This window comes from Enhydra lutris, unplaced genomic scaffold (assembly GCF_002288905.1).
Source record: "Enhydra lutris kenyoni isolate GAN:26980312 unplaced genomic scaffold, ASM228890v2 scaffoldscaffold2, whole genome shotgun sequence".
Classification (NCBI taxonomy): domain Eukaryota; kingdom Metazoa; phylum Chordata; class Mammalia; order Carnivora; family Mustelidae; genus Enhydra; species Enhydra lutris.
The window spans coordinates 34,963,062-34,983,078 of record NW_019154086.1 but is presented as its reverse complement, the minus strand read 5'-3'; the positions used below and the strand labels follow the sequence as shown (position 1 = coordinate 34,983,078).

At 39.4% G+C, this 20,017-nt stretch overlaps 1 protein-coding gene across 1 annotated transcript in view; it reads left to right on the top strand.

Annotated features, from left to right (window-relative positions):
* The window catches only part of LOC111150821 (Rho guanine nucleotide exchange factor 26), a 120,256-nt gene that overhangs the window by 24,312 nt on the left and 75,927 nt on the right, over positions 1–20,017 (top strand). The window contains exons 5-6 of the mRNA XM_022508442.1: positions 3,303–3,359; positions 6,773–6,933. Coding sequence (XP_022364150.1) covers positions 3,303–3,359; positions 6,773–6,933 — 218 coding nt within the window. The remainder of the gene's footprint in view (positions 1–3,302; positions 3,360–6,772; positions 6,934–20,017) is intronic.

Genomic DNA, 20,017 nt, shown 5'->3' with positions numbered 1-20,017 from the left:
TTCTGGATGACAAGGCCAGTGCAAGGAAATTCTTGCTGGTGATCTCACCTACAGAGATCGTGGGCATGGCGCCTGGGTATCAATCTGCCAGGACTGTGTGTCAGGAAGGAAATCTGTGAAATTCCTGTTCAGGGTTAACCAAATGGGAGTAGTGCTGAACAGTTTCATTCTTCTGGCTGGTCCCCTCCCTTATTAAAATGGATGAAGAGGCCTTTTTAGCCATGAACTCTTGCTGACAGGCTCACCCCAGGTCAGGATGGTGGGTAAGACTAAGAACATTCCACAATATGGGTGGATGAAAAAGAACATATGGAGACTTGATACAGGCCTGGCATTAGAAGGAGTTTTAGTAATGATTGCCCAACCCTAGAAATGGAGTGCCTCTCGCAGAGAACAGGGCTCCCTCAGCCACCTGCGGCACGTGAGTGGTGCAGTTGGCTGGAGTTCCGACTCCTGCTTTCAGCTCAGGTCATAGTCTCAGGGTCATGGGATCAGGCCCTGCATGGGGCTCTGCACTCAGTGGGGAGTCTGCTTAGGACTCTGTCTCCTTCTCCCTCTGTCTCTGCCCCCCACTCTCTTTTTCTCTAAAGTAAATAAACCTTAGAGAGAGAGAGTGTGTATGGGCTCTGGAGTTAGATAGGCAGAGATGCAAATCCTGCCCTCACTACCTGTTAGCTGTGTGATCTTAGATCTTAAGCCTCACTTATTATCCCCACCTGAATTGGGGTAAGGATAGTATTGGCTTTCGTGAGTTTTTAGTAGGATTCAATGGGAAAGGGGATGTAAAAATGCTTACCACACATTTAGGCACACAGTAAATGTTCCATAAATGATCGCTGATTTTACCACCGATTTAGGACTCTTTCTACACTACTGTACTACTTTCTGTTCTTTTCCGAAAGTTAGGATAGAGACCATACCATATGTTCTCATTTCCATGACAGCACAATGTAGGGCCCTATGCTCCCACGGTCTTCAAACTAAGGTTTACACCACAGGGGATTCATGAAGACCGTGCAAAGTGGACAGGGATCATTTTAAGGATACATTTTTTTAATCTTTATGTTCCGGGTATCTTCCTTTCCAAAATTGAGACTGCGTGTGCTCAGTGTTACCCCAGCGTTTATTCCAGTCTCCTCTCACATTTGTCCTTTTTACAATTTTACTGAAGAAAGATGTTCCTCTTACCCATTTCAAATCCTAGTGTGGTGCCTTGTTCCAAGGTGCTAGTCCACTGGGGTACAAGATATGGGGGGTCAATTTAAAATATTGGTTTCCGTGAAGCCTCTTAACGAAGCCACCACAACCCCGCACCTTACTAAGAGTGTCATTCTCAGTAAAATTTACTTTTAGAGACCGATGCATTAAAATCGGAAGTTACTGTGTTATTTTGGTCACAGTTTATTAATGATATTCGTGGTGATCATATAATCCAGAAGAGTCTCTTTTATACTTAGCTCAGTGGTCACAGGAAATTTTAGAAAATTGAGTTGAAAAATGTATTTTGCATCAGGGTATGCTAGGGTGATTAATAAGATACCCTAACAGGGGCGCCTGGGTGGCTCAGTGGATTAAAGCCTCTGCCTTCGGCTCAGGTCATGATCCCAGGATCCTGGGATCGAGCCCCGCATCGGGCTCTCTGCTCGGCGGGGAGCCTGCTTCCTCCTCTCTCTCTCTCTGCCTGCCTCTCTGCCTACTTGTGATCTCTATCTGTCAAATAAAATAAAAATTAAAAAAAAAAAAAAAGATGCCCTAACAGATAGGAAATTTTGGAGGAAAATTTTGACATAGAAATTTGATTTCTAAGGAGAAAGAAGAGGAATCTCCAGCTATTATGGGAAGCATATTTATTTTTAAATGGAGGATGGTGGATATCAGATTGCTGTGCTTTTTTTTTTTTTTTAAAGATTTTTATTTATTTATTTTGAGAGTGAGAGAGAGCACAAGAGGGGAGGTCAGAGGGAGAAGCATACTCCCCATGGAGCTGGGAGCCTGATGTGGGACTCGATCCCGGGACCATGACCTGAGCTGAAGGCAGACACTCAACCAACTGAGCCACCCAGGCGTCCAGATCGCTGTGCTTTTTATAAGTGTTTAAAGACCTGAGCTATATTTTATTGTTATTAGTTTCTCACAAAAGGGGAGAACTCTCCCCTTTCCTGCTGTTCTGTTAAGCACAGAGCCTCCACTCTGGTTTAGAAGCTGAATCATGTGCAGCACCTGGGTGTCTTAGTCGGTTAAGCATCTGCCTCTGACTTGGGTCATGATGCCAGGGTCCTGGAATTGAGTACCACGTCAGGCTCCCTGCTCAGTGGGGAGTCTGCTCCTTATCTCCCTCTGCCCCTCCCCCAGCTTGTGTGTGTGTGCATGCACTCTCTCTCTCTCTCTCACAAATGAATAAAATCTTTAAAAAAAAAAAGTTGAATAATGGTAGGCACTGCAGTAATCAAATAAAAATGTGTGGTAATTTAGGTAGAGCTTGCAGTGATTCAGCCAGTGGTACAACTGTGTTACTCCAAGTATGGTACTGGTATTCTTGGTTCTTGTGGGTATTGCTGTTTCTCCAAAGACTATCAGGTTAACATCCTTCTTTGCCAAATTAATTAGTTTTGAGAGAGAGAGAGAGAGCATGTGAGCCAGTGTGGGAGGCAGAGGGAAAGGGAGAGAGAGAATCTCAAGCAGACTCCTGGCTGAGTGCAGAGTCTGATACAGGGCTCAGGACCCTGAGATCATGACCTGAGCGGAAATCAAGAGTCCTTCTGGCATTCAATGGACTGAACCACCCAGGCGTTCTCTTCTTTGTCAAGCGTCACTGTGCTGAAAAGAATGCTGAAACTGGGGCAAAGGGGTCTTTTTTTCCTGTTTGCTTGTGTTGCTATGGTGAGCACAGGTATTCCGTGGACTCTGGGTGAAAAATTGTATTATAGTTGCTTTTTCAATGTGTGATCCAGGGCAGTAAACTCTCAGGAGGGGTGGCTTCACTTTCTTTTTTGTTAGATTTCTTCATTTATGATTTGGGAAATTAATTTGATAAGCATTTTAGGAATATCTAGACCTAAGACTAGGACAGATTAGCACAACCTGATGGGATAGTGTTCTAGACATTTTGCAGTTCTTTTGTGTTGATGCTAATTTATTATTGTGATTAATTATTATTTGAGGGGCCCCCAAATTAATATGTGCTGAATTCACACATTTTGCATAATTTCCTATAATTCATTTCTCAAAGGGCATGGAGTTATGTGTTACATAATAAGTTGTTGAAGTAAATGAGCTCAACTTTATTTTGCTTTTTCCTCTAGGTGAAAAGAAATGGATTATCACAGACAGTTAGCCAAGAGGAAAGAAAGAGGCAGGAGGTATGTTTTCTACTGAGCAGATACTTTTAAAGCTCCAAAGAGTGAGTGCTTTCACCTACTGTGTGCACTGGTTCAGTGTTTTCTTTTGAAAACGTATTCATTTTGTTCTTTTTGCGTTAAGAGGTATGTGTTCATTGTCAAATAAAACTACATCTAAGAACCAGGAAAGAAAACTTAAAACACCTTAATGTCATTTTAGCTTAAACAACAAAGCCCCTAGTCGAGGTATTGAAACTGGAAGAAATATGTTGAAAAATGAAAGAGATATTAGATCCCAGATTGAAACAGGATATTAGTGAGAAAACTGGTGAAATCTGAGTAAAGTATGTACATTTGTCTACAGATAAAATGTGATGTACCATGGTTATGTCATGTGCCCTGTTTAGGGGAAGCTGGATGAAGAAATAGGAGCTCTGTTCCCTCTTTGCAAGATTTCAATAAATCTAAAATTATACCAGAATAAAGGTTTACTTAATAAAAAATAAAGCAGATAGTAATAGGATTATACAACTTGAAGTTTAAATAAATGCTGTTTAGGGAAATTACTCATTTTAATAAGGTAGTGAAATTCTAAAAACACTTTTCTCCTGTTTGCATATTACTACGTTTATGTGTATACATGCCTGTAAATTGCACAAAGGACATGCACTATATTTTTATTTTATTGGCATGAAATAACAAAAAAAATAAGGGGAACTTACACTGTCATTTTTTGTTTAAGTTTAAAAAAACAGAATAATATATAATATTGGTGTACCCATCACTGAGAATTAACAAATGTATTACATTTATAATTTTTTCCTCATATTTTTTAAAAAAACCAAGACTTTCAGTAAAGTAGAAGTCCTATGTTCTCCTTGGTGCTATTTCCTTCCTTACCTCCCCAGAGGCAACTATAATTATGAATTGATGTGTACCTATCCAATCTGTGTGGTTTTTTTTTGTTGGTTTTTTTAAAGATTTTATTTATTTATTTGAGGGAGAGAGAGAGAGAATGCACAAGTGGCAGGGAGGGGCAGGGGAGAAGTAGACTCCCTGCTGAGCAGGGAGCCTGATGCAGGGCTCAATCCCAGGTCCCTGACATCATGACCTGAGCCAAAGGCAGACACTTAATCGACTGAGCCACCCAGCCACCCCTCAATCTATGTTTTTAAATTATGTATTACATATATTTATGTACATATTTTTGTGTGATATGTGAGTGTTAAAATGTAGATGAGTGATGATTCTGAACATATTTTTTCTTTACTTTTGCCATTCAGCCCAGTTTTGGGATTTGTCTATGTTAATGTATATTAATCCCGATCATTCATTCAACCCACCATATAGTATTCCACTGTATAAATACCACCTTAAAAAAAATGTTTTGTCCAAATTTTAGACAGTAGGTGGTATGTTTTTTTCTTCATTGTTAACACTGCAGCATAAATAATGTTTGTGGACAAATTCAAGAGCTACTCCAGGGTCCTAATCCCTGTATTCTTATAGATCTTTTCTATTTGAACATACTTATTTCCTTTATATTTTGAAAATATTCAGATTTGTGATATTAAAAAAAAGTAATGACAGCAGCAAATCTAACTTCACGGTTCCTTTCTATTCCTGTATAGCTGTTTTTAGAAAGTTTGGCCCAATTTGCTTTTAAGTAGTTGATGGTTCTATTGAAGGATGCTTTAACAGTTATTACAGTAAGTCTATTATGTTAAACTACTATTTAGTCATCTTTTCATGTGATCTGTTCTATGTAGTTCATGCAGTCTTTTTGTTTAAATCTTAGTGTTTTGCATTTGATTACAAAAGCCTTTGCTTTTGAAAATATTTTGTCATTCAGGGTGTCATATCTATCAACAATGTGACATCCACTGTTTTTGGTCAGGAAGTGACCATTTTCTTCAGTTTGCACTACATTTCCCAGGGATAATTGTGTTTATTGGATAGAATTGTACAAGATACAGGTCAAGTGAGACTCTTCATGTTCTTACCCTTTACTCATTAGATGATTATGTCATTTAAGTCCCTGGAACATGACTGAAGCTAGACTAGCACATTTAAGTAAGACTTCCTTTAAAGCTTATAGATGCTGAAATGGAGATGAACATTGAGACTGGCACCATTAACCTGACTTACAAAATATGGACCACTTACCAGCAGCTGGGGGGTCCACTTGGCTGTGCCTGCTTGCCTCCACCCAGCTTTAGCCATAGCACTGGGACTTACGGGAAGAATCTTCTGGGCCAAGGGCTTGAGGGGGGAGGAGCCCTGGAGGCCAAGGTGAAGATCACAGTGTTACCAGGAAGAGATCTAGGAAGGATGTGTCTCTCTGGCCTGCGTGGGTATTGACCATGCCTACCTGAGGAGGAATCCCTGTGTTGCCATTCTTGGAGGATCTGAAGTTGAATCTGTTAGGGAGCTAGGGGAATTCCTTACACAGGGCGTTGGTGCCTACATATGTGGGTTGGCTTTTTATCTTTTTTTTTTTTTTTAAAGATTTTATTCATTTATTTGACAGACAGAGATCACAGTAGGCAGAGAGGCAGGCAAAGAGAGAGGCAGGGAAGCAGGCTCCCCGCTGAGTAGAGAGCCTAATGTGGGGCTCGATCCCAGGACTTTGGGATCATGACCTGAGCTGAAGGCAGAGGCTTTAACCCACTGAGCTACCCGGGTGCTCCAGGCTTTTTAACATTAATGAACACTTATCAGGTAAATGACTGTGTGCCTGACACCACGCATTTCTGCAGAGGGTCCTTCACTCCTTGAGATAGTGACGGGAGCAGAGCAGGTGTCTTGTTAAATGAACAGAATCACTTTCAGTTGTATGAGTTTAATGTAAAAGAATTCCTGTGCCTGATAACCTTTTGAGGATAGATACAGTCAGGCTCTTCTGCTACACCCAGACTCTTTGCTGTAATTGACTGCAAATTTGTTGGATTAAAATATGGGTTAGAGAAGGGGGGCCCGCTTAGGAGGAGAGCAAAGAAATGTATTTGTGAAAATGTTCTCGGGATCCCAAGTGATGTCAATAAATCCTTCGTGTCCCAGAGCAGCATACTTTGAAAACAGACCTGGAAGAGATGACTCCAAAGGTTAATTAATGTCACACTGAGGTTTTATGATGTGCCCTAGCTTTCCTTCCATAGATTCTACTTGACAAAGCATGACTTCAGGATGCAATCTCAGGTCACCTAAATGCTTTCGCTTTTTCATTTTTACACTGTGGGCAGTGACTCTATTTCTTGAGGTTTATGTGCCTTAGATAAAAAAGACAGTAGTTTGGTGAGGCATTTTTCCTCATGCTTATCTTTTTATGCTTTTCAAGATATGTTATTTTTATAGGAGAATTATGAAACCTACATTTAGTTCTTCAATCACAGTATTAATGTATTAATAATACATTTCTTTTTCCTTCATACCAGGCTATCTTTGAAGTCATATCCTCTGAACATTCCTATTTACTCAGCTTGGAGATTTTGATACGAATGTTTAAAAATTCTAAAGAACTGAGTGATACAATGACCAAAACAGAGAGTCACCATCTTTTCTCCAACATTACAGATGTCTGTGAGGCAAGCAAAAAGTAAGTTCTCTTAGTTGGCCTTTGGTCATGCTGAGACATTCCTTACTAACAAAGATCTATGTTATCTCAAAGGGAAGACCCTTAGAAATATAAGGTCTCTCATTGATTTGGTTGGCTTTTATCTTGATCCCTTGAAATAAAGTTCAAGATATGTTTCGGGTTGTTGATGTATAGACGGATGGCAAGTGTGTAATGAATTGTCACCACAGACAGTTACATCTGAGGTCTCTCACTCCTTCTGTGTCCCTGCCTCTTCTCCTCACACTTGTCCTCTTCTTCCTTTTAAATTATTTGGGTTTTAGAGGGGAAGGGGTCGGGGGGATGAGTGAGCCTGGTGGTGGGTTTTAAGGAGGGCACGTATTGCATGGAGCACTGGAAACAATGAATCTTGGAACACTACATCAAAAACTAATTATGTACTGTATGGTGACTAACATAACACAATAAAAGAAAAGTAAAAAAACAATAAAAAATACATGGATAATAGAACAACCTTTGGTTGTGAGGGAAAATAACTCACGGTAGTACTATTCAAATACAAAAATTATTTTTGTTTACATTTTCGTATTTTTTGTTCATCTATGTAAATATTATTTTGAAAATGTAGTCACAGTGACCACCATGGTTACCTTAGGTTTTCCCTATCTAGCATTCCATAAGCACCATTTAAGGTGAATTTTCCTTATCAGTTTTAATAAGCGTAGGAATCTTAGTTTATATACCAGTAGTGAGCTCTTATATTCTCCTGAGTGAACCGCAGAGCCGATACGGGAGCCCTATGCCATCAGTGTGATCCATTGATCCATCCTAAGTTGCTATTTTGGTAGATCAAAGTGGTCGAATATTGGCAATTTTATATCATTGGGTCAAAGTTGCCTTTACCATATAATCAGTGAAGCTTAAGCTTTAAGGTTTCTCACTTGCAAAGGTACCTCTTAAATATCTGCTTTTGTGCCTCATTTCTTTCTTGGTGGGCCTGCATATTGTACAAGCCCTAGGGCTACGAAAATTGGATCTGTCCCAGGGGTGAGTATATGGAAGTATTTTGCAAATTTGGACCTTGCTTATTTGTCACATGAGGGCAGAGCCAAGCAGCCAGGAATGATAACATGTTCCTGCCTGCTGGCTCCATCACCGTGTGCAGGTAGACCTTCCTTTTGAACTTATAAGATGGGACATTCATGGCAAACAGGTTAACATGTCAGTTGGGGCTACTTCAGAGAGCTGGGGTTTGTGGTCAGATCAACGAGATCTTCAAATTTCCATGATAGTGGCACAAGGTCAGAAGCTAGCTTCCACTACAGAAGGAGATCCTGGCAATCTTGATATTGACATGGATACTTAAAAATACAGGGTCAGAGGACCCACTGGGCCTTCGGGAACACTGGTGGCACATACCACCACTTGGGATTCCTTGTTTAGAAGCTGGGTTGTTCCTTGTGTTCAGCCTACTGGTCCTTTTGGTATCAGTCTTTCTAGTTTCAGTAAGAGAAATGAAAATCTCTTTTCTCCCTCCGTGAGGAGGTCAGAGCAAGAGGCTTCAATGATATGTCCCTATTTGAAATGTATTCCTATTTCAGAAGGAGTCTCTTTCGTTTTAACTCGTGCTTTGGTTGATCTACAGAAACGAAGCTCTGTATTAGATACACAGCTATCAAGAATTTTTACTGTTTTGATAACTATAAAATGTAAGTCATGATTTTAATGAGAATATGTTTTCAAAAAACCACAGTGGCTTGTTTTTACGCCGCTACGAAATTGTGCTGTGAATTGTGTGGGCATCAGTTGGCTTCTTGCAGTGTACAAATGACTCCAGAGAAGGCCTTTCATTAACTGTAACCACAGTTCTTGAACAGAGGCTGCCTTGGGTCCTTAAGGCTTTGGGACCTGACAGCACGGCTTGTCCATCAGTGTGGTTCACGGGTGCCTGGCCTTGAACAGTCGCTTCTTCTTTTGGTAGTTGGTTGATCTTGAGCAGGTTGCTAAACCTCACCCCCTGAAGTATTTACCAAATAGGGATTGAAAAAATCTATGCCTGGTTAACCCTGAAATAACTAATTTAAATTATAGATTAAAATTTTATCTTAATTTCAATCTTCTACAAAATTTAAATTGTTTATGATTTTATTTAAAAGTTTTCATTTCTTTTTTTTTTTTTTTAAAGATTTTATTTATTTATTTGACAGACAGAGATCACAAGTAGGCAGGAAGGCAGGTAGAGAGAGAGGGGGAAGCAGGCTCTCTGCTCCTCCCTCCCATTCTCTCTTTCTCTCTCTCTCTCTGAAATAAATAAAAAAATGTTTGGAAAAAAAACTGCTTTTTAAGTAAAAACAAGGTAAAAATACAAAAGATGTGGGCGCCTGGGTGGCTCAGTGGGTTAAGCCGCTGCCTTTGGCTCCGGTCATGATCTCAGGGTCCTGGGATCGAGTCCCGCATCGGGCTCTCTGCTCAGCAGGGAGCCTGCTTCCTCCTCTCTCTCTCTCTCTGCCTGCCTCTCCATCTACTTGTGATCTCTCTCTGTCAAATAAATGAATAAAATCTTAAAAAAAAATACAAAAGGTGTTTCTTTTTTTATCTTTAAATGGATTTCAAGAATTTTGAGTTTTGTTTTAAAAATAAAAAATAAACAAAAATGTCCAGAATACTGTTTTACTATAAGCCAGTACAGAAATGAAAACTTTTTAGGAGTGCCTGGGTGGCTCAGTGGGTTAAGCCTCTACCTTTGGCTCAGGTCATGATCTTAGGGTCCTGGGATCGAGCCCTGAATCAGGCTCTCTGCTCAGCAGGGAGTCTGCTTCCCCCTCTCTCTCTGCCTGCCTCTCTGCCTACTTGTAATCTCCATCTGTCAAATAAGTAAATAAAATCTTAAAAAAGAAAGATTAAAAAAAAAAAGAGTCAGATGCTTAACTGACTGAGCCACCCAGTGTTTTAATTTGGATAGCTGCCTTATGTGATACTTGATCTCTGTTATAATGTATTTCAACTAAGAATGTTCAGCTTCTACATGAGAATCTGATGTCTGTATCATAGAAACAGATTCTAAAAGTTTATTTGATTTAGTTTCAGACACTAATTTTAGACACAGTATTTTAAAAATTCAGAATGCTCAGATTTGCAAAGCTCATCGCATGATGTAATGCCTCCTTGCTGAACTTCGAGCATTTGGTCTCTAGGAGACTCTCAAGTGATAACTACTTAATGTGCTACCCCAAAAAAGAATTTCCAGTCAGAAGAAAATGCCACATAAAATGTTGAATAAAGCAAACAATGGGTGTTTAAATTAGTGATTATGGGAGCGCCTGAGTGGCTCAGTGGGTTAAAGCCTCTGCCTTCGGCTCAGGTCATGATCCCAGAGTCCTGGGATTGAGCCCTGCTTCCGGCTCTCTGCTCAGCAGGGAGCCTGCTTCCTCCTCTCTCTCTGCCTGACTCTCTGCCTACTTGTGACCTCTCTCTCTCTCTCTCTCTCTGTCAAATAAAAAAAAAAAAATCTTTAAATTAGTGATTACGGAGGCATTGGCATGGCATTGTTCAAGGTGGCCTAGTGAAGACTCCATTCATTGTTGTACTTTCCCCTAAGGAAAAATTGTAGTCAGAGGGGATGGGATATTTAGAATAGAGTGAGGTCAGAAAACGCTCGATATTCAGCTTTGTGGATTCAACAGTGTGACATCTGGTCCCCTTTTTAGTGGCTCAGAGTCTTCACTGCTTGCTGATGAATAACACTGAGAAGCCTTTCTGTGTAAGAAGACATTATATGAAAGCAGGCAGATCATACTGAAACCATATGAAAGTGTACGAGATCGTTCTAATGCTGGGTGTGAGTGCTTATCAGTGGTGTGTCCCTACTAAATTCTTTTCTTTATAAAGAATTGCTCACTTTAGTCAACATTTGTGGAACCTCTGATTCTGCAAGACGCCTGGGTTCTAGAGCATTTCTGATGGCATCCACACAGTGAATGTTGGTCCTCAGGGATGGGTGCTGGTTGGTGGAACATCCTCGGCGTGTGTGCAGAGGAATCCTCCAGCCCATATGGGTCACTGAAATGCACGGGTATGGGTCGCTCTGGAGATTGTGGGCTTAAGGAGCCCAGTGAGAATTGAAGGAGAGGGTTAGAACAGATGATGCAGGCCTTTGTGTGCTCTGCTGAGGTGTTTTTATGGTTTCCTGAAGGTTGTGTGGAAACTTTGAGTGATCCAGTAGGAGATGGCTGTGGTGGTCCAGGAGATGACAGCATGGTGTTTGCATTAGAGAGGAGGTGAAGGGGCGCCTCGGTGGCTCAGTTGGTTAAGCGACTGCCTTCAGCTCAGGTCATGATCCTGGAGTCCTGGGATCAAGTCCCGCATTGGGCTCCCTTCTCAGTGGGGAGTCTGCTTCTCTCTCCGACCCTTACCCCTCTCATGCTCTCTCTCTGTCTCTCTCAAATAAATAAATAAAACCTTAAAAAAAAAAAAAGAAAAAAGAAAGAGAGAGGCGGTGAAGATGCTGACAGATTTGATGTGACAACAATGTAGCCAGACACGAAGGGAAACTGGGGGAGGATCTAAGAGCGAGGACTTGAGTATTTGGAACATGGAGTCTTGAGGACTTGGTGAGAAAGAGTTTTGTTTCCCTCCCTGGTGTCTGCTAAAGAACTTTGCAACATGCTTTTCTTTTTCCCATTGCAAAGTTAAAACAGCGTATTTCTTTAGGAAAGAATTTTATTTTTTTTTTAAACTCCTTTTTTTTTTTTAAAGATTTTTATTTGTTTGGTAGACAGAGATCACAAGTAGGCAGAGAGGCAGGCAGAGAGAGGGGAAGGGAAGCAGGCTCCCTGCTGATCAGAGAGCCCGATGCGGGGCTCGATCCCAGGACCCTGGGATCATGACCTGAGCCGAAGGCAGAGGCTTTAACCCACTGAGCCACCCATGCGCCCTAGGAAGGAATTTTAAAGCTAAAACTCTGCTGTCTTCAATTTCTGCAGAGTAAAATAAAAATATCCATCAATATGCTTTTGTGTCCTAAGGAACTGAATTTGTTCCCAACCTGCAATGAGCAGCTGATGCCAAACTTTTCAGTTTCTGCCTTGCACGGAAGAGTAAATTATAAAAATAATAAACGTATAAAATAATACCCAGCACTTGTTCCCCCAGAAGATTCTTTTTCCTGATTTTAATCAGATTATATTGAAATTAAAGTATCATGTGACACTAAATACCGTTCTAATGCATATGCTTTCATATTATTCTGTGAGATTACTTTGTATTTCAAAAACTGACATTTGACTCAAATAATGCTACAGCATATCTGCATTGTAAAGTGTGTTTCCTACTTGGTAATTAAAAAATTCTAAGCTTTAATGAGTTAACAGGAAACTTTGGATAGAATTTTGTCTTTCCCGACTAATTTTTAAGGCTAAATTTTAAAAGAAAAACATTAAATTTAACTAGGCCAGAGAATATGGAACTCTTCATGTTGTAGAACCTTAAGTATTGGCTGTTGACACTGTTTTTTGTTAACAGATACTCTTGTCTTACTCAGTAGACAATAGAAGTTTTTTTTTTTTTTTTTAAGATTTTTATTTATTTGACAGAGATCACAAGTAGGCAGGGAGGCAGGCGGGGAGGGGACGGGGGAAGCAGGCTCCCCCAGGACCCTGGGATCATGACCCAAGCCAAAAGGCAGAGGCTTTAACCCACTGAGCCACCCAGGTGCCCGAGTAGGTAACAGAAGTTTACCACAGACTCTTTGGTAAATAAAGCAACTGCCCTATTTCTCTTCATGTAACAGAAAAGCTTCCTTTTTAAAACCAAACTTCGGCTGGTAGTTGAAAGACAGTGACCCTTAGAAGCCACTTTTTATGACATGCTTTGACTTTTTCTTTGTCCTGAGATAAATAAATGAAGTTGTTTTGAAATTCATGAATATTTTAGTCCACATTGTTCAGCATTTATCAATAACTGGTATCTGGGGTAATAGTAAAAGAAATAAGCAGTTTTTATTTAAGTATCCTTTCAAGTGAGGGAAGAAAGACAATAGCTGTCTGAATAATAGTCCCCGTCCTTTCAGGTAAGACTGTGGAAAAGCAATGGGTCTGAAGTCTTTATAAAAAATCTTTGTAACTGATGCCACCCATTTAAGAAGACTGCTGAGACACATGCTCTTCAGTTCATTCCCTTTTGAAATCCCACAAAAACGATAGGATAGTCAATGCATAAGCCCCCAAGGATTAAACAACAACAACAATGACAACCACAAGAAAAGAGACAAGAGCAGCCGTGTTTTGGTCCCTGAAAACAGATGGACTCTTAGCAACTATTTCAGGCAATCTGGGAAGGCTAACTCTAAGCAGGTACTGAGGAAAGCCAAGAAAGAACCAGATTTAAATCCTAGAACCTCTGGAAGGTGCAGGAAGTGATGACGTTGGAGTAAAAGTATGACTAAAAACAAAATTTTTGTGAAATCCGGTGTGAGAAGTGGAACCCAGACCTCCCCCCAGCCCCCGCCCTTCAGCACTACACAGCTGGATGGTACCCTGCTTCACCCAGCAGCAGGGAGAAATAAAAGGACTCCGGACCAAGAAAGCCAGGCCCAAGTGAGGCGGGGACTGTAGCATAGGAAATGAGGTGAGAGCTGACACCTTGAGGCCCCACTCTCCTTTTGGGATACTGGTCACCAGGTGCATGGATAGACTTCACTCTGTTTTTGTCAGATGGCAGTTGGCATTAGTTTGAGTTAAGTAATATTTTAGAATTTTTATGAACACTATTTTTGTTTTTTTATTTTTAAAAATTTTTATTGTGTTTAAATACATTATTACTACAATTACCATTATTAAGATTTGTAGGAAGCCTCAAGTTGAAGATTATAGCACAAATATGTAAAGCCTCAAGCTTTGAAGAATATATCTTTTTAGCACTGTGGTAGGCAAATACTTACTCTGTCTCAATCTTAGTTCTTCCTCTCTCTAATGGGGACCATAGCTTATCTAGCCTCTTAGGGTTGGTATGAGAATTAAAGGAGATAATACTTAGCACCACAGTAGGTAAGCTCTCAAGGGGCAGTGATTTTGTTGATAATATCACTGCGCTTTTGATCCTCTTTGCCTGGCACTCTGAAATGTGTCTGGATTTTTTATGTAATGACTTTTGAATGATGTCGCCTCTATATTTGCCTTTGCTGGCATTGTTCCAGGACTAGGTTAAAGGACAGGTCTTGTCTTACAGTATCTAGCACAGTGGTTTGCATGGGTTTGTTTTTAAAGGTGGTTGTGGCGTGTCTTAACGGCATTCTAACAACCACCTTCGTTTTGACATTGAATGAAGTCCAGATAAATGGATTCTTCCCTCACCATAAAGCTTGAGCTGTTTGCTTCCTCTCAGCCTGGGGTTTGCCTTGCAAGCAGTCGATTCCTTGAACCAGTATTTCCAAACAGGCCCTGACATGCTCCAGCTGCCAATGAGGCCGTTCTCCTGGTTAGTTTTTGCAGACGTTTGGGGCTACTACATGCTTTTTTCCTTCTTGCATTGCTTTTGCAAGTTCCAAGAGTCTGTGGATTCTGAGTTGTCACATGGAGATTTAAACTTGGACAATGCTCCTGCTTGGGACAGATGGAAGTGTTACCAAGCTTAGTCATTAGCTGTTATCAGTCTTAAAGGAGGGTAGAACTTTGGAAAAAGAAACAATGGCTGGGGTTTAGTTGCAGTATTTCATCTGCATCACATTTACAGCTGGAGATTTTGAAACATTACATGGATTTTTGACTCTGCCAATTGTGAGTTAAACAAGCAGGACCACACAGTTTTTCTGGCCGATGGAAAAGATTTTAATGTAAACGTTGTGATCTAGCCAAGTTAAAGCTAGCACTTGATTTAAGCATGAGGAGGATGGTTGATGAATTACATTTCAAAAGCAAGCTCCGTTAAGCTTGCTGATTGCTCGTTTATTGTGGGATGTTGTCTTTAAACGCTGTGCGTTAATTATTAGCACCTGGGCATCAGTTCTGTGTTTTTCCAGGGCTTTTCTTATTTCAGCTGATTTAATCCCTTATAGTGTCCTGGGGAATGCTGTCATTTCTCTGCTGCAGGTAAGGGGATTGAGACCCAAATCACGTGAATTGGCTTAAGGTCATTCACATTTTTAAATGGAATTGAAACCAGTGACTTTATTTATTTATTTATTTATTTTTTAGATTCTACAGTATACATTCCCCAAGACCACTGTTTCAGAACTACACATACATGTTAAGTGCAGTTGAGGTTTCAGTCTAAAGAACTAAATTTCAGTTTAGGCCTCTGCTAGGGATTCCCTATCTGGAAAATAATTAGGATTTGCTCTTTTTGGTGTCTACCACTAGACATAGAATGTGTTTAGACTCTTATCTCATATTTGAATGTCTTTGACCTCTGAGAATGTAGAGACCTTAAAAGCAAAGAGCATCTGGTTTTCTGACACTGCTCAGTGCATGGCCCATCATAGCTGTCATCTTGTCCTTTCCCTGTGGTCATCGTTCCAGTAAAGATATTGTCCAGTGTCTTGACCAGAGTCTCTGAATGTGGCTCTGTGGTTGATGTGTTGACAGTATGAGTTAATTGATTATGAAAGTGTCCTATAACTTATATCTTATCAGAAGCCCTAACATGCAACTATACAATAAAATTAAAAAGACATCCAAATTGTTTATGTTAAAGTCCCAAACTGCTTTCACTATGATTTGGGGAAGAAAATGAAATGCATGTTTGGAAAGTGCTTTCAGATTAAAAAAAAAAAAACTAAATAAATTCAGATTATTTGCTGCTGCTTTGTGAAAAGTCTAATGTTTTCAAAGTAAACTTTCATAGAAAATGAGTTTGCAAGTCCTTCTTAGGACTTAAATGAAAGAATTCTTTGTTCCTTAGGTGGTAATGTAAATACTGAGCAACCTTGCAGGAAAATATTTTAATTTTTAAAATGTCAACTTTGTGTAAAAGCTGTGAAAATATGATTTTATTAAAAAATCTGAAATCACTTTCTATATACTAAGTAGACAGGTGAATACTGTCTTAAATATTAATTCAGTATATTATTACCATATTCTTAGCCTATTTTTAAAGGATGTGGATTAAATCCTTTGGATTTAATCCTTGCGATTTTAGATTTTATAAGCATGTTTATAGAAAAATTTCTTGAGGAAAATGTGTATCATGAATGGTATTTGTCAAAGGACCTAACTGATACTTTATCTATACAGTGTTTTCTTTGGATTTCAAAAAGGTTTCGGGAAATGATTTGAGTTTAGAAAAAAATTTGGTGGAAAGGTTCCATAGAAATGTCAAGATTGGCTAAGATTGACCTTGTCACTTGTGGGGGTTGCAAACAAAGGTCCCTTTGTAGCAAGAAAACTGTCTCTGTATCGGGAGTTCATTGGAATTTCTTTTCTAGCACAGAAAAGTGATATGAACAAGCAGAACAGGGCACAATAGCAGTGTTTGTGTTTATCTGCTGGAGTTGTCCCGTCCTGGAGCTCCTACTTCTGATTCTCTAGCATCTTGTGTATAGTCGATGGACAATGCTTCGTTATACGTATTTCTGTATATGTTTGTGCAATATATAGTTGTGCCATTTCTGTATATATTTGCGTATGTATGTAGACAGCTTTGAAAAATCTGCTAAGAAGAAGATATTCTCCAGGACATCTTTGATAACCACTCTCATAAGTTGAAATTTTACTTGAGGTCTATTCTATTGAAAAGAGAGCAGAAATGATTAAGCCACGAAATTATTTGCTAGGATTTCAGTAAGTAATGTGAAGTGAAAGATCCTTAAGAAAACTGTTTTTTAGAAGTCTCTAGTACAGATTTAGCGGCCTTTTCTCTAATTTTTGGAGCATCTGGTAGGACCATTTGAGAATTCATGTTTTGCAGGTTTTAAACCATACTAAATATCAATGAAGAGTTTGGTTTGCTTTGTGTCTGTGCCATCTGTAGGGATCACTGTATTAAAATGCCTTCGGTTGGACCCTTGCCCATCCCTTAATTTTTCTTTTTCAGTCTTTCTAGCCAATATCCAGTTTATTAACACAAAACTATTTTTGTTATCAGAATATAGTTTGATTAAGTTAGAGCATCAGAATATCAGTTACTAATAAATCCAGAGATCAGGATGTCATTTTATTAACATTTCTGGGTGGTATACACTAGGTGGTTCTGCTTTTTTGCTTATTAAGTATCCTTTCCAACTGAGAAAAACTGTTAAAACTGTGTTTAAACTGAAAATACTCTTCCCTTGCATATTTTTGAATAAAACATATTCCTTTGGACTCTTTGAAGACCCCTATGTTTGGAAGCTCAGAGGTTCAAACTGGAGAAATTTTGGCTTGCCTTTGTCTGTTTTATTGCAGACCTTCTTGGTGTGAACTGATTCCTAATTTTGAAGACCAGTTTTTATTGATCACACTTCTCTCTCCTGAGACTGGAGTAAGGAATGCTAATCTCATCTGTAGACAGATCACTTCATCCTTCCACATGTCAGCTGTTAAGTGAGTTTTCCATCAGCATGGAGCTCATGTTTATCAGACTAACTAAGGAATCTAAAACTGGGGGCCTGAGGTCCTTGTCTGCTTGGGAGTCTGTTATCACCAACTCACACTTGGAGAATTACTTATTCCTACCAGTGCTTTTGCTAGACGGTATATTCTTCTTGTGGTATGAATTTAGGAAAGTTGGTCTCACGAGGGTGGGCTTTGCAAACATTCCCTTAGGCTCAGGAGTCTGACTTCCATTAGGGTCTGGATGTGGTAAAAGCCTTTTGGGGATGGTATGAAAAAATGCAGCTGTACACATTGCCAGTATTTTGTTTTTTAATGTGGGAAAGATTGGCTAGAAGAAGTAAAGATGTGAATAACCTGCTAATAAGATAATATGTGAAAATGGTTTTCTGAGCACCAACATCCAAGCTATGAAAAACAGATGGGGCAGAGGGCCTTCTAAGCATAACTGCTTTCCTTTCCTCTGCAAACTGTTGAACACCATATTTGACGAAAACGTGGCATAACATTTTGATTATCTTAGTGGATGTATTTCTTCTAACAAGCCTGGAATTCAGTTGTAGGCAAAGTGTGCCGAGGTAAAAGTTTAATTTGTCTAGAACTGCTTAGATCCATTTGAAATAACTGCTTTTTCCCTGTGAACTGTGTATGCCCTTGAGAAGGGCTGGCTAGATGTGGATCCATCTGGAGGAGGCTACTCTGTTATAATCCAAGAAAGAGTAGCTGAGAGGTCCCCCCCCAATAATATGTATATATGGTGAAAAATTTAAATTCTGCCAATGGGTTTGTTGTAGCTCCCAGAAATGTTCTTTGCACATACAAGTATGATTTTTTTTTTAATAGGATGGTAGCTTACTACACATGCCATTATGCACTAGTACCCATTTTCTTTTCTTTTAGTTTGTCAAACAGCCAGAGTCTTAACTGAAAAATAGGACTAGGTATTTTCTTTTTTCTTCCTATACTGCCCAAATAAGCCAGGGCTTCCTCTCTTTTTTTTCTACTTTAAATGAATGGTTCCATATGAGTTAATGGAATTTATTTTCTTGGGGAAATAGTCATTTCTGTGAATTTGAGATTTTTAAGCATTACATCTTCCTCTTTAATAAAATTTTTTATCAAAATATTGCTAGGATGAGATCTTTTTTCCCCCAGCATAATTTATAGAGCACCTACTCTGTACCAGATTTTGGGCTAGGCATTGGAAATGTAACAATAGATAGGACAGGCATAATTCCTGTCCTGGTGATCTGATGGGGTAAATACACATGGAACAGGCACCTGAGAAACAGAAACCTGAGAACCCCTCAAAGCAGGACTCAGGATGGCCCATAAACCAGCGAAGTGACTTTTCCAACCGTTAGTTACTCTTCCTTCCTCCTGCTCCCTTATTAATCTCCTAAGATTAATAGTCTTTAATAGATGTTTTAATTCACATATAATTCAATTTTGTCTTTAACTATATGTAGAAATACCATACTAGTCATATGTTGTTAATTATTTAATATTTGCAAGTAACTTCATTAAATGGGCAACTGATATATATAGAATGGGGCTTAGGAAACCAACATTTCTGTAATGTTATAAATTGATCGTTTAACTACAGTATGAAGATTTTATTTAAAGAAAAAAGAGAGCCTGGGTTGTCTCTGTCACAGTTCAAAATACTAAATATGCTTCTAGTTTGAATATATCATTCTTTAATTTCCTTACTTCTGAGTGATTTATAAATCTGGGGGATTTGGATACTGTCGGTTTATCTAGCTTAAGGAAAAGTCATCTGATTTATGCTTTATTAGAAACCCCTTTTATATCATGGTCTTAGATAATGTTTAGTTTTGTTAAGATTTCTGTAAATTCTTTTTTTTTTTTTTAAAGATTTTATTTATTTATTTGACAGACAGAGATCACAAGCAGGCAGAGCAGCAGGCAGAGATAGAGCGGGAAGCAGAGAGCCTGATGAGGGCTTGATCCCAGGACCCCGAGACCACAACCCGAGCCAAAGGCAGAGGCCCAACCCACTGAGCCACCTGTTTTTTTAAACGTCCAGATGATTTATTTGAAGTAGGAAATAGACATTGTAAAACCTACCAATCATGTTCGATAATTAGCTTGACTAAGATCTAGGCTCACTTGCTATTAATCTGTGCCTCGTAGTAAATGCTGTGGTACCAGTGAGTTTGAGTAACACTTTTACTTTGTTTTGCGATTAATAAATGATTTCCCTGGACTTTTGGGCTTGAGGTAAGCTTAGAGGCCATCTATCCCAGTCTGTAACTTAGAGTTTCCCAGGCCTCAGAGCTGATAAGAATCAGAGCTAAGTCTAGAACCCAGATTCTACCCTTGCTTGACTCATTGTTTTATAGGAGAGGCTGTTTCATTGTGTTTTTGATAAGTCATATATGCACATGACTTAAAAGTGCAAGCATTGTCAATGGTATGGACTTATGTACAGAGATGTCCTCCATGACCTCCTATCCCCATTGATCCTCTTACCCCTAACCCTCTTTTGCTGTGAAGGATGTCTTGTTTCTCCTGCCAGCATTTCTGCAAGCAAGTATAGGCAAATATGAGTGGTTTCT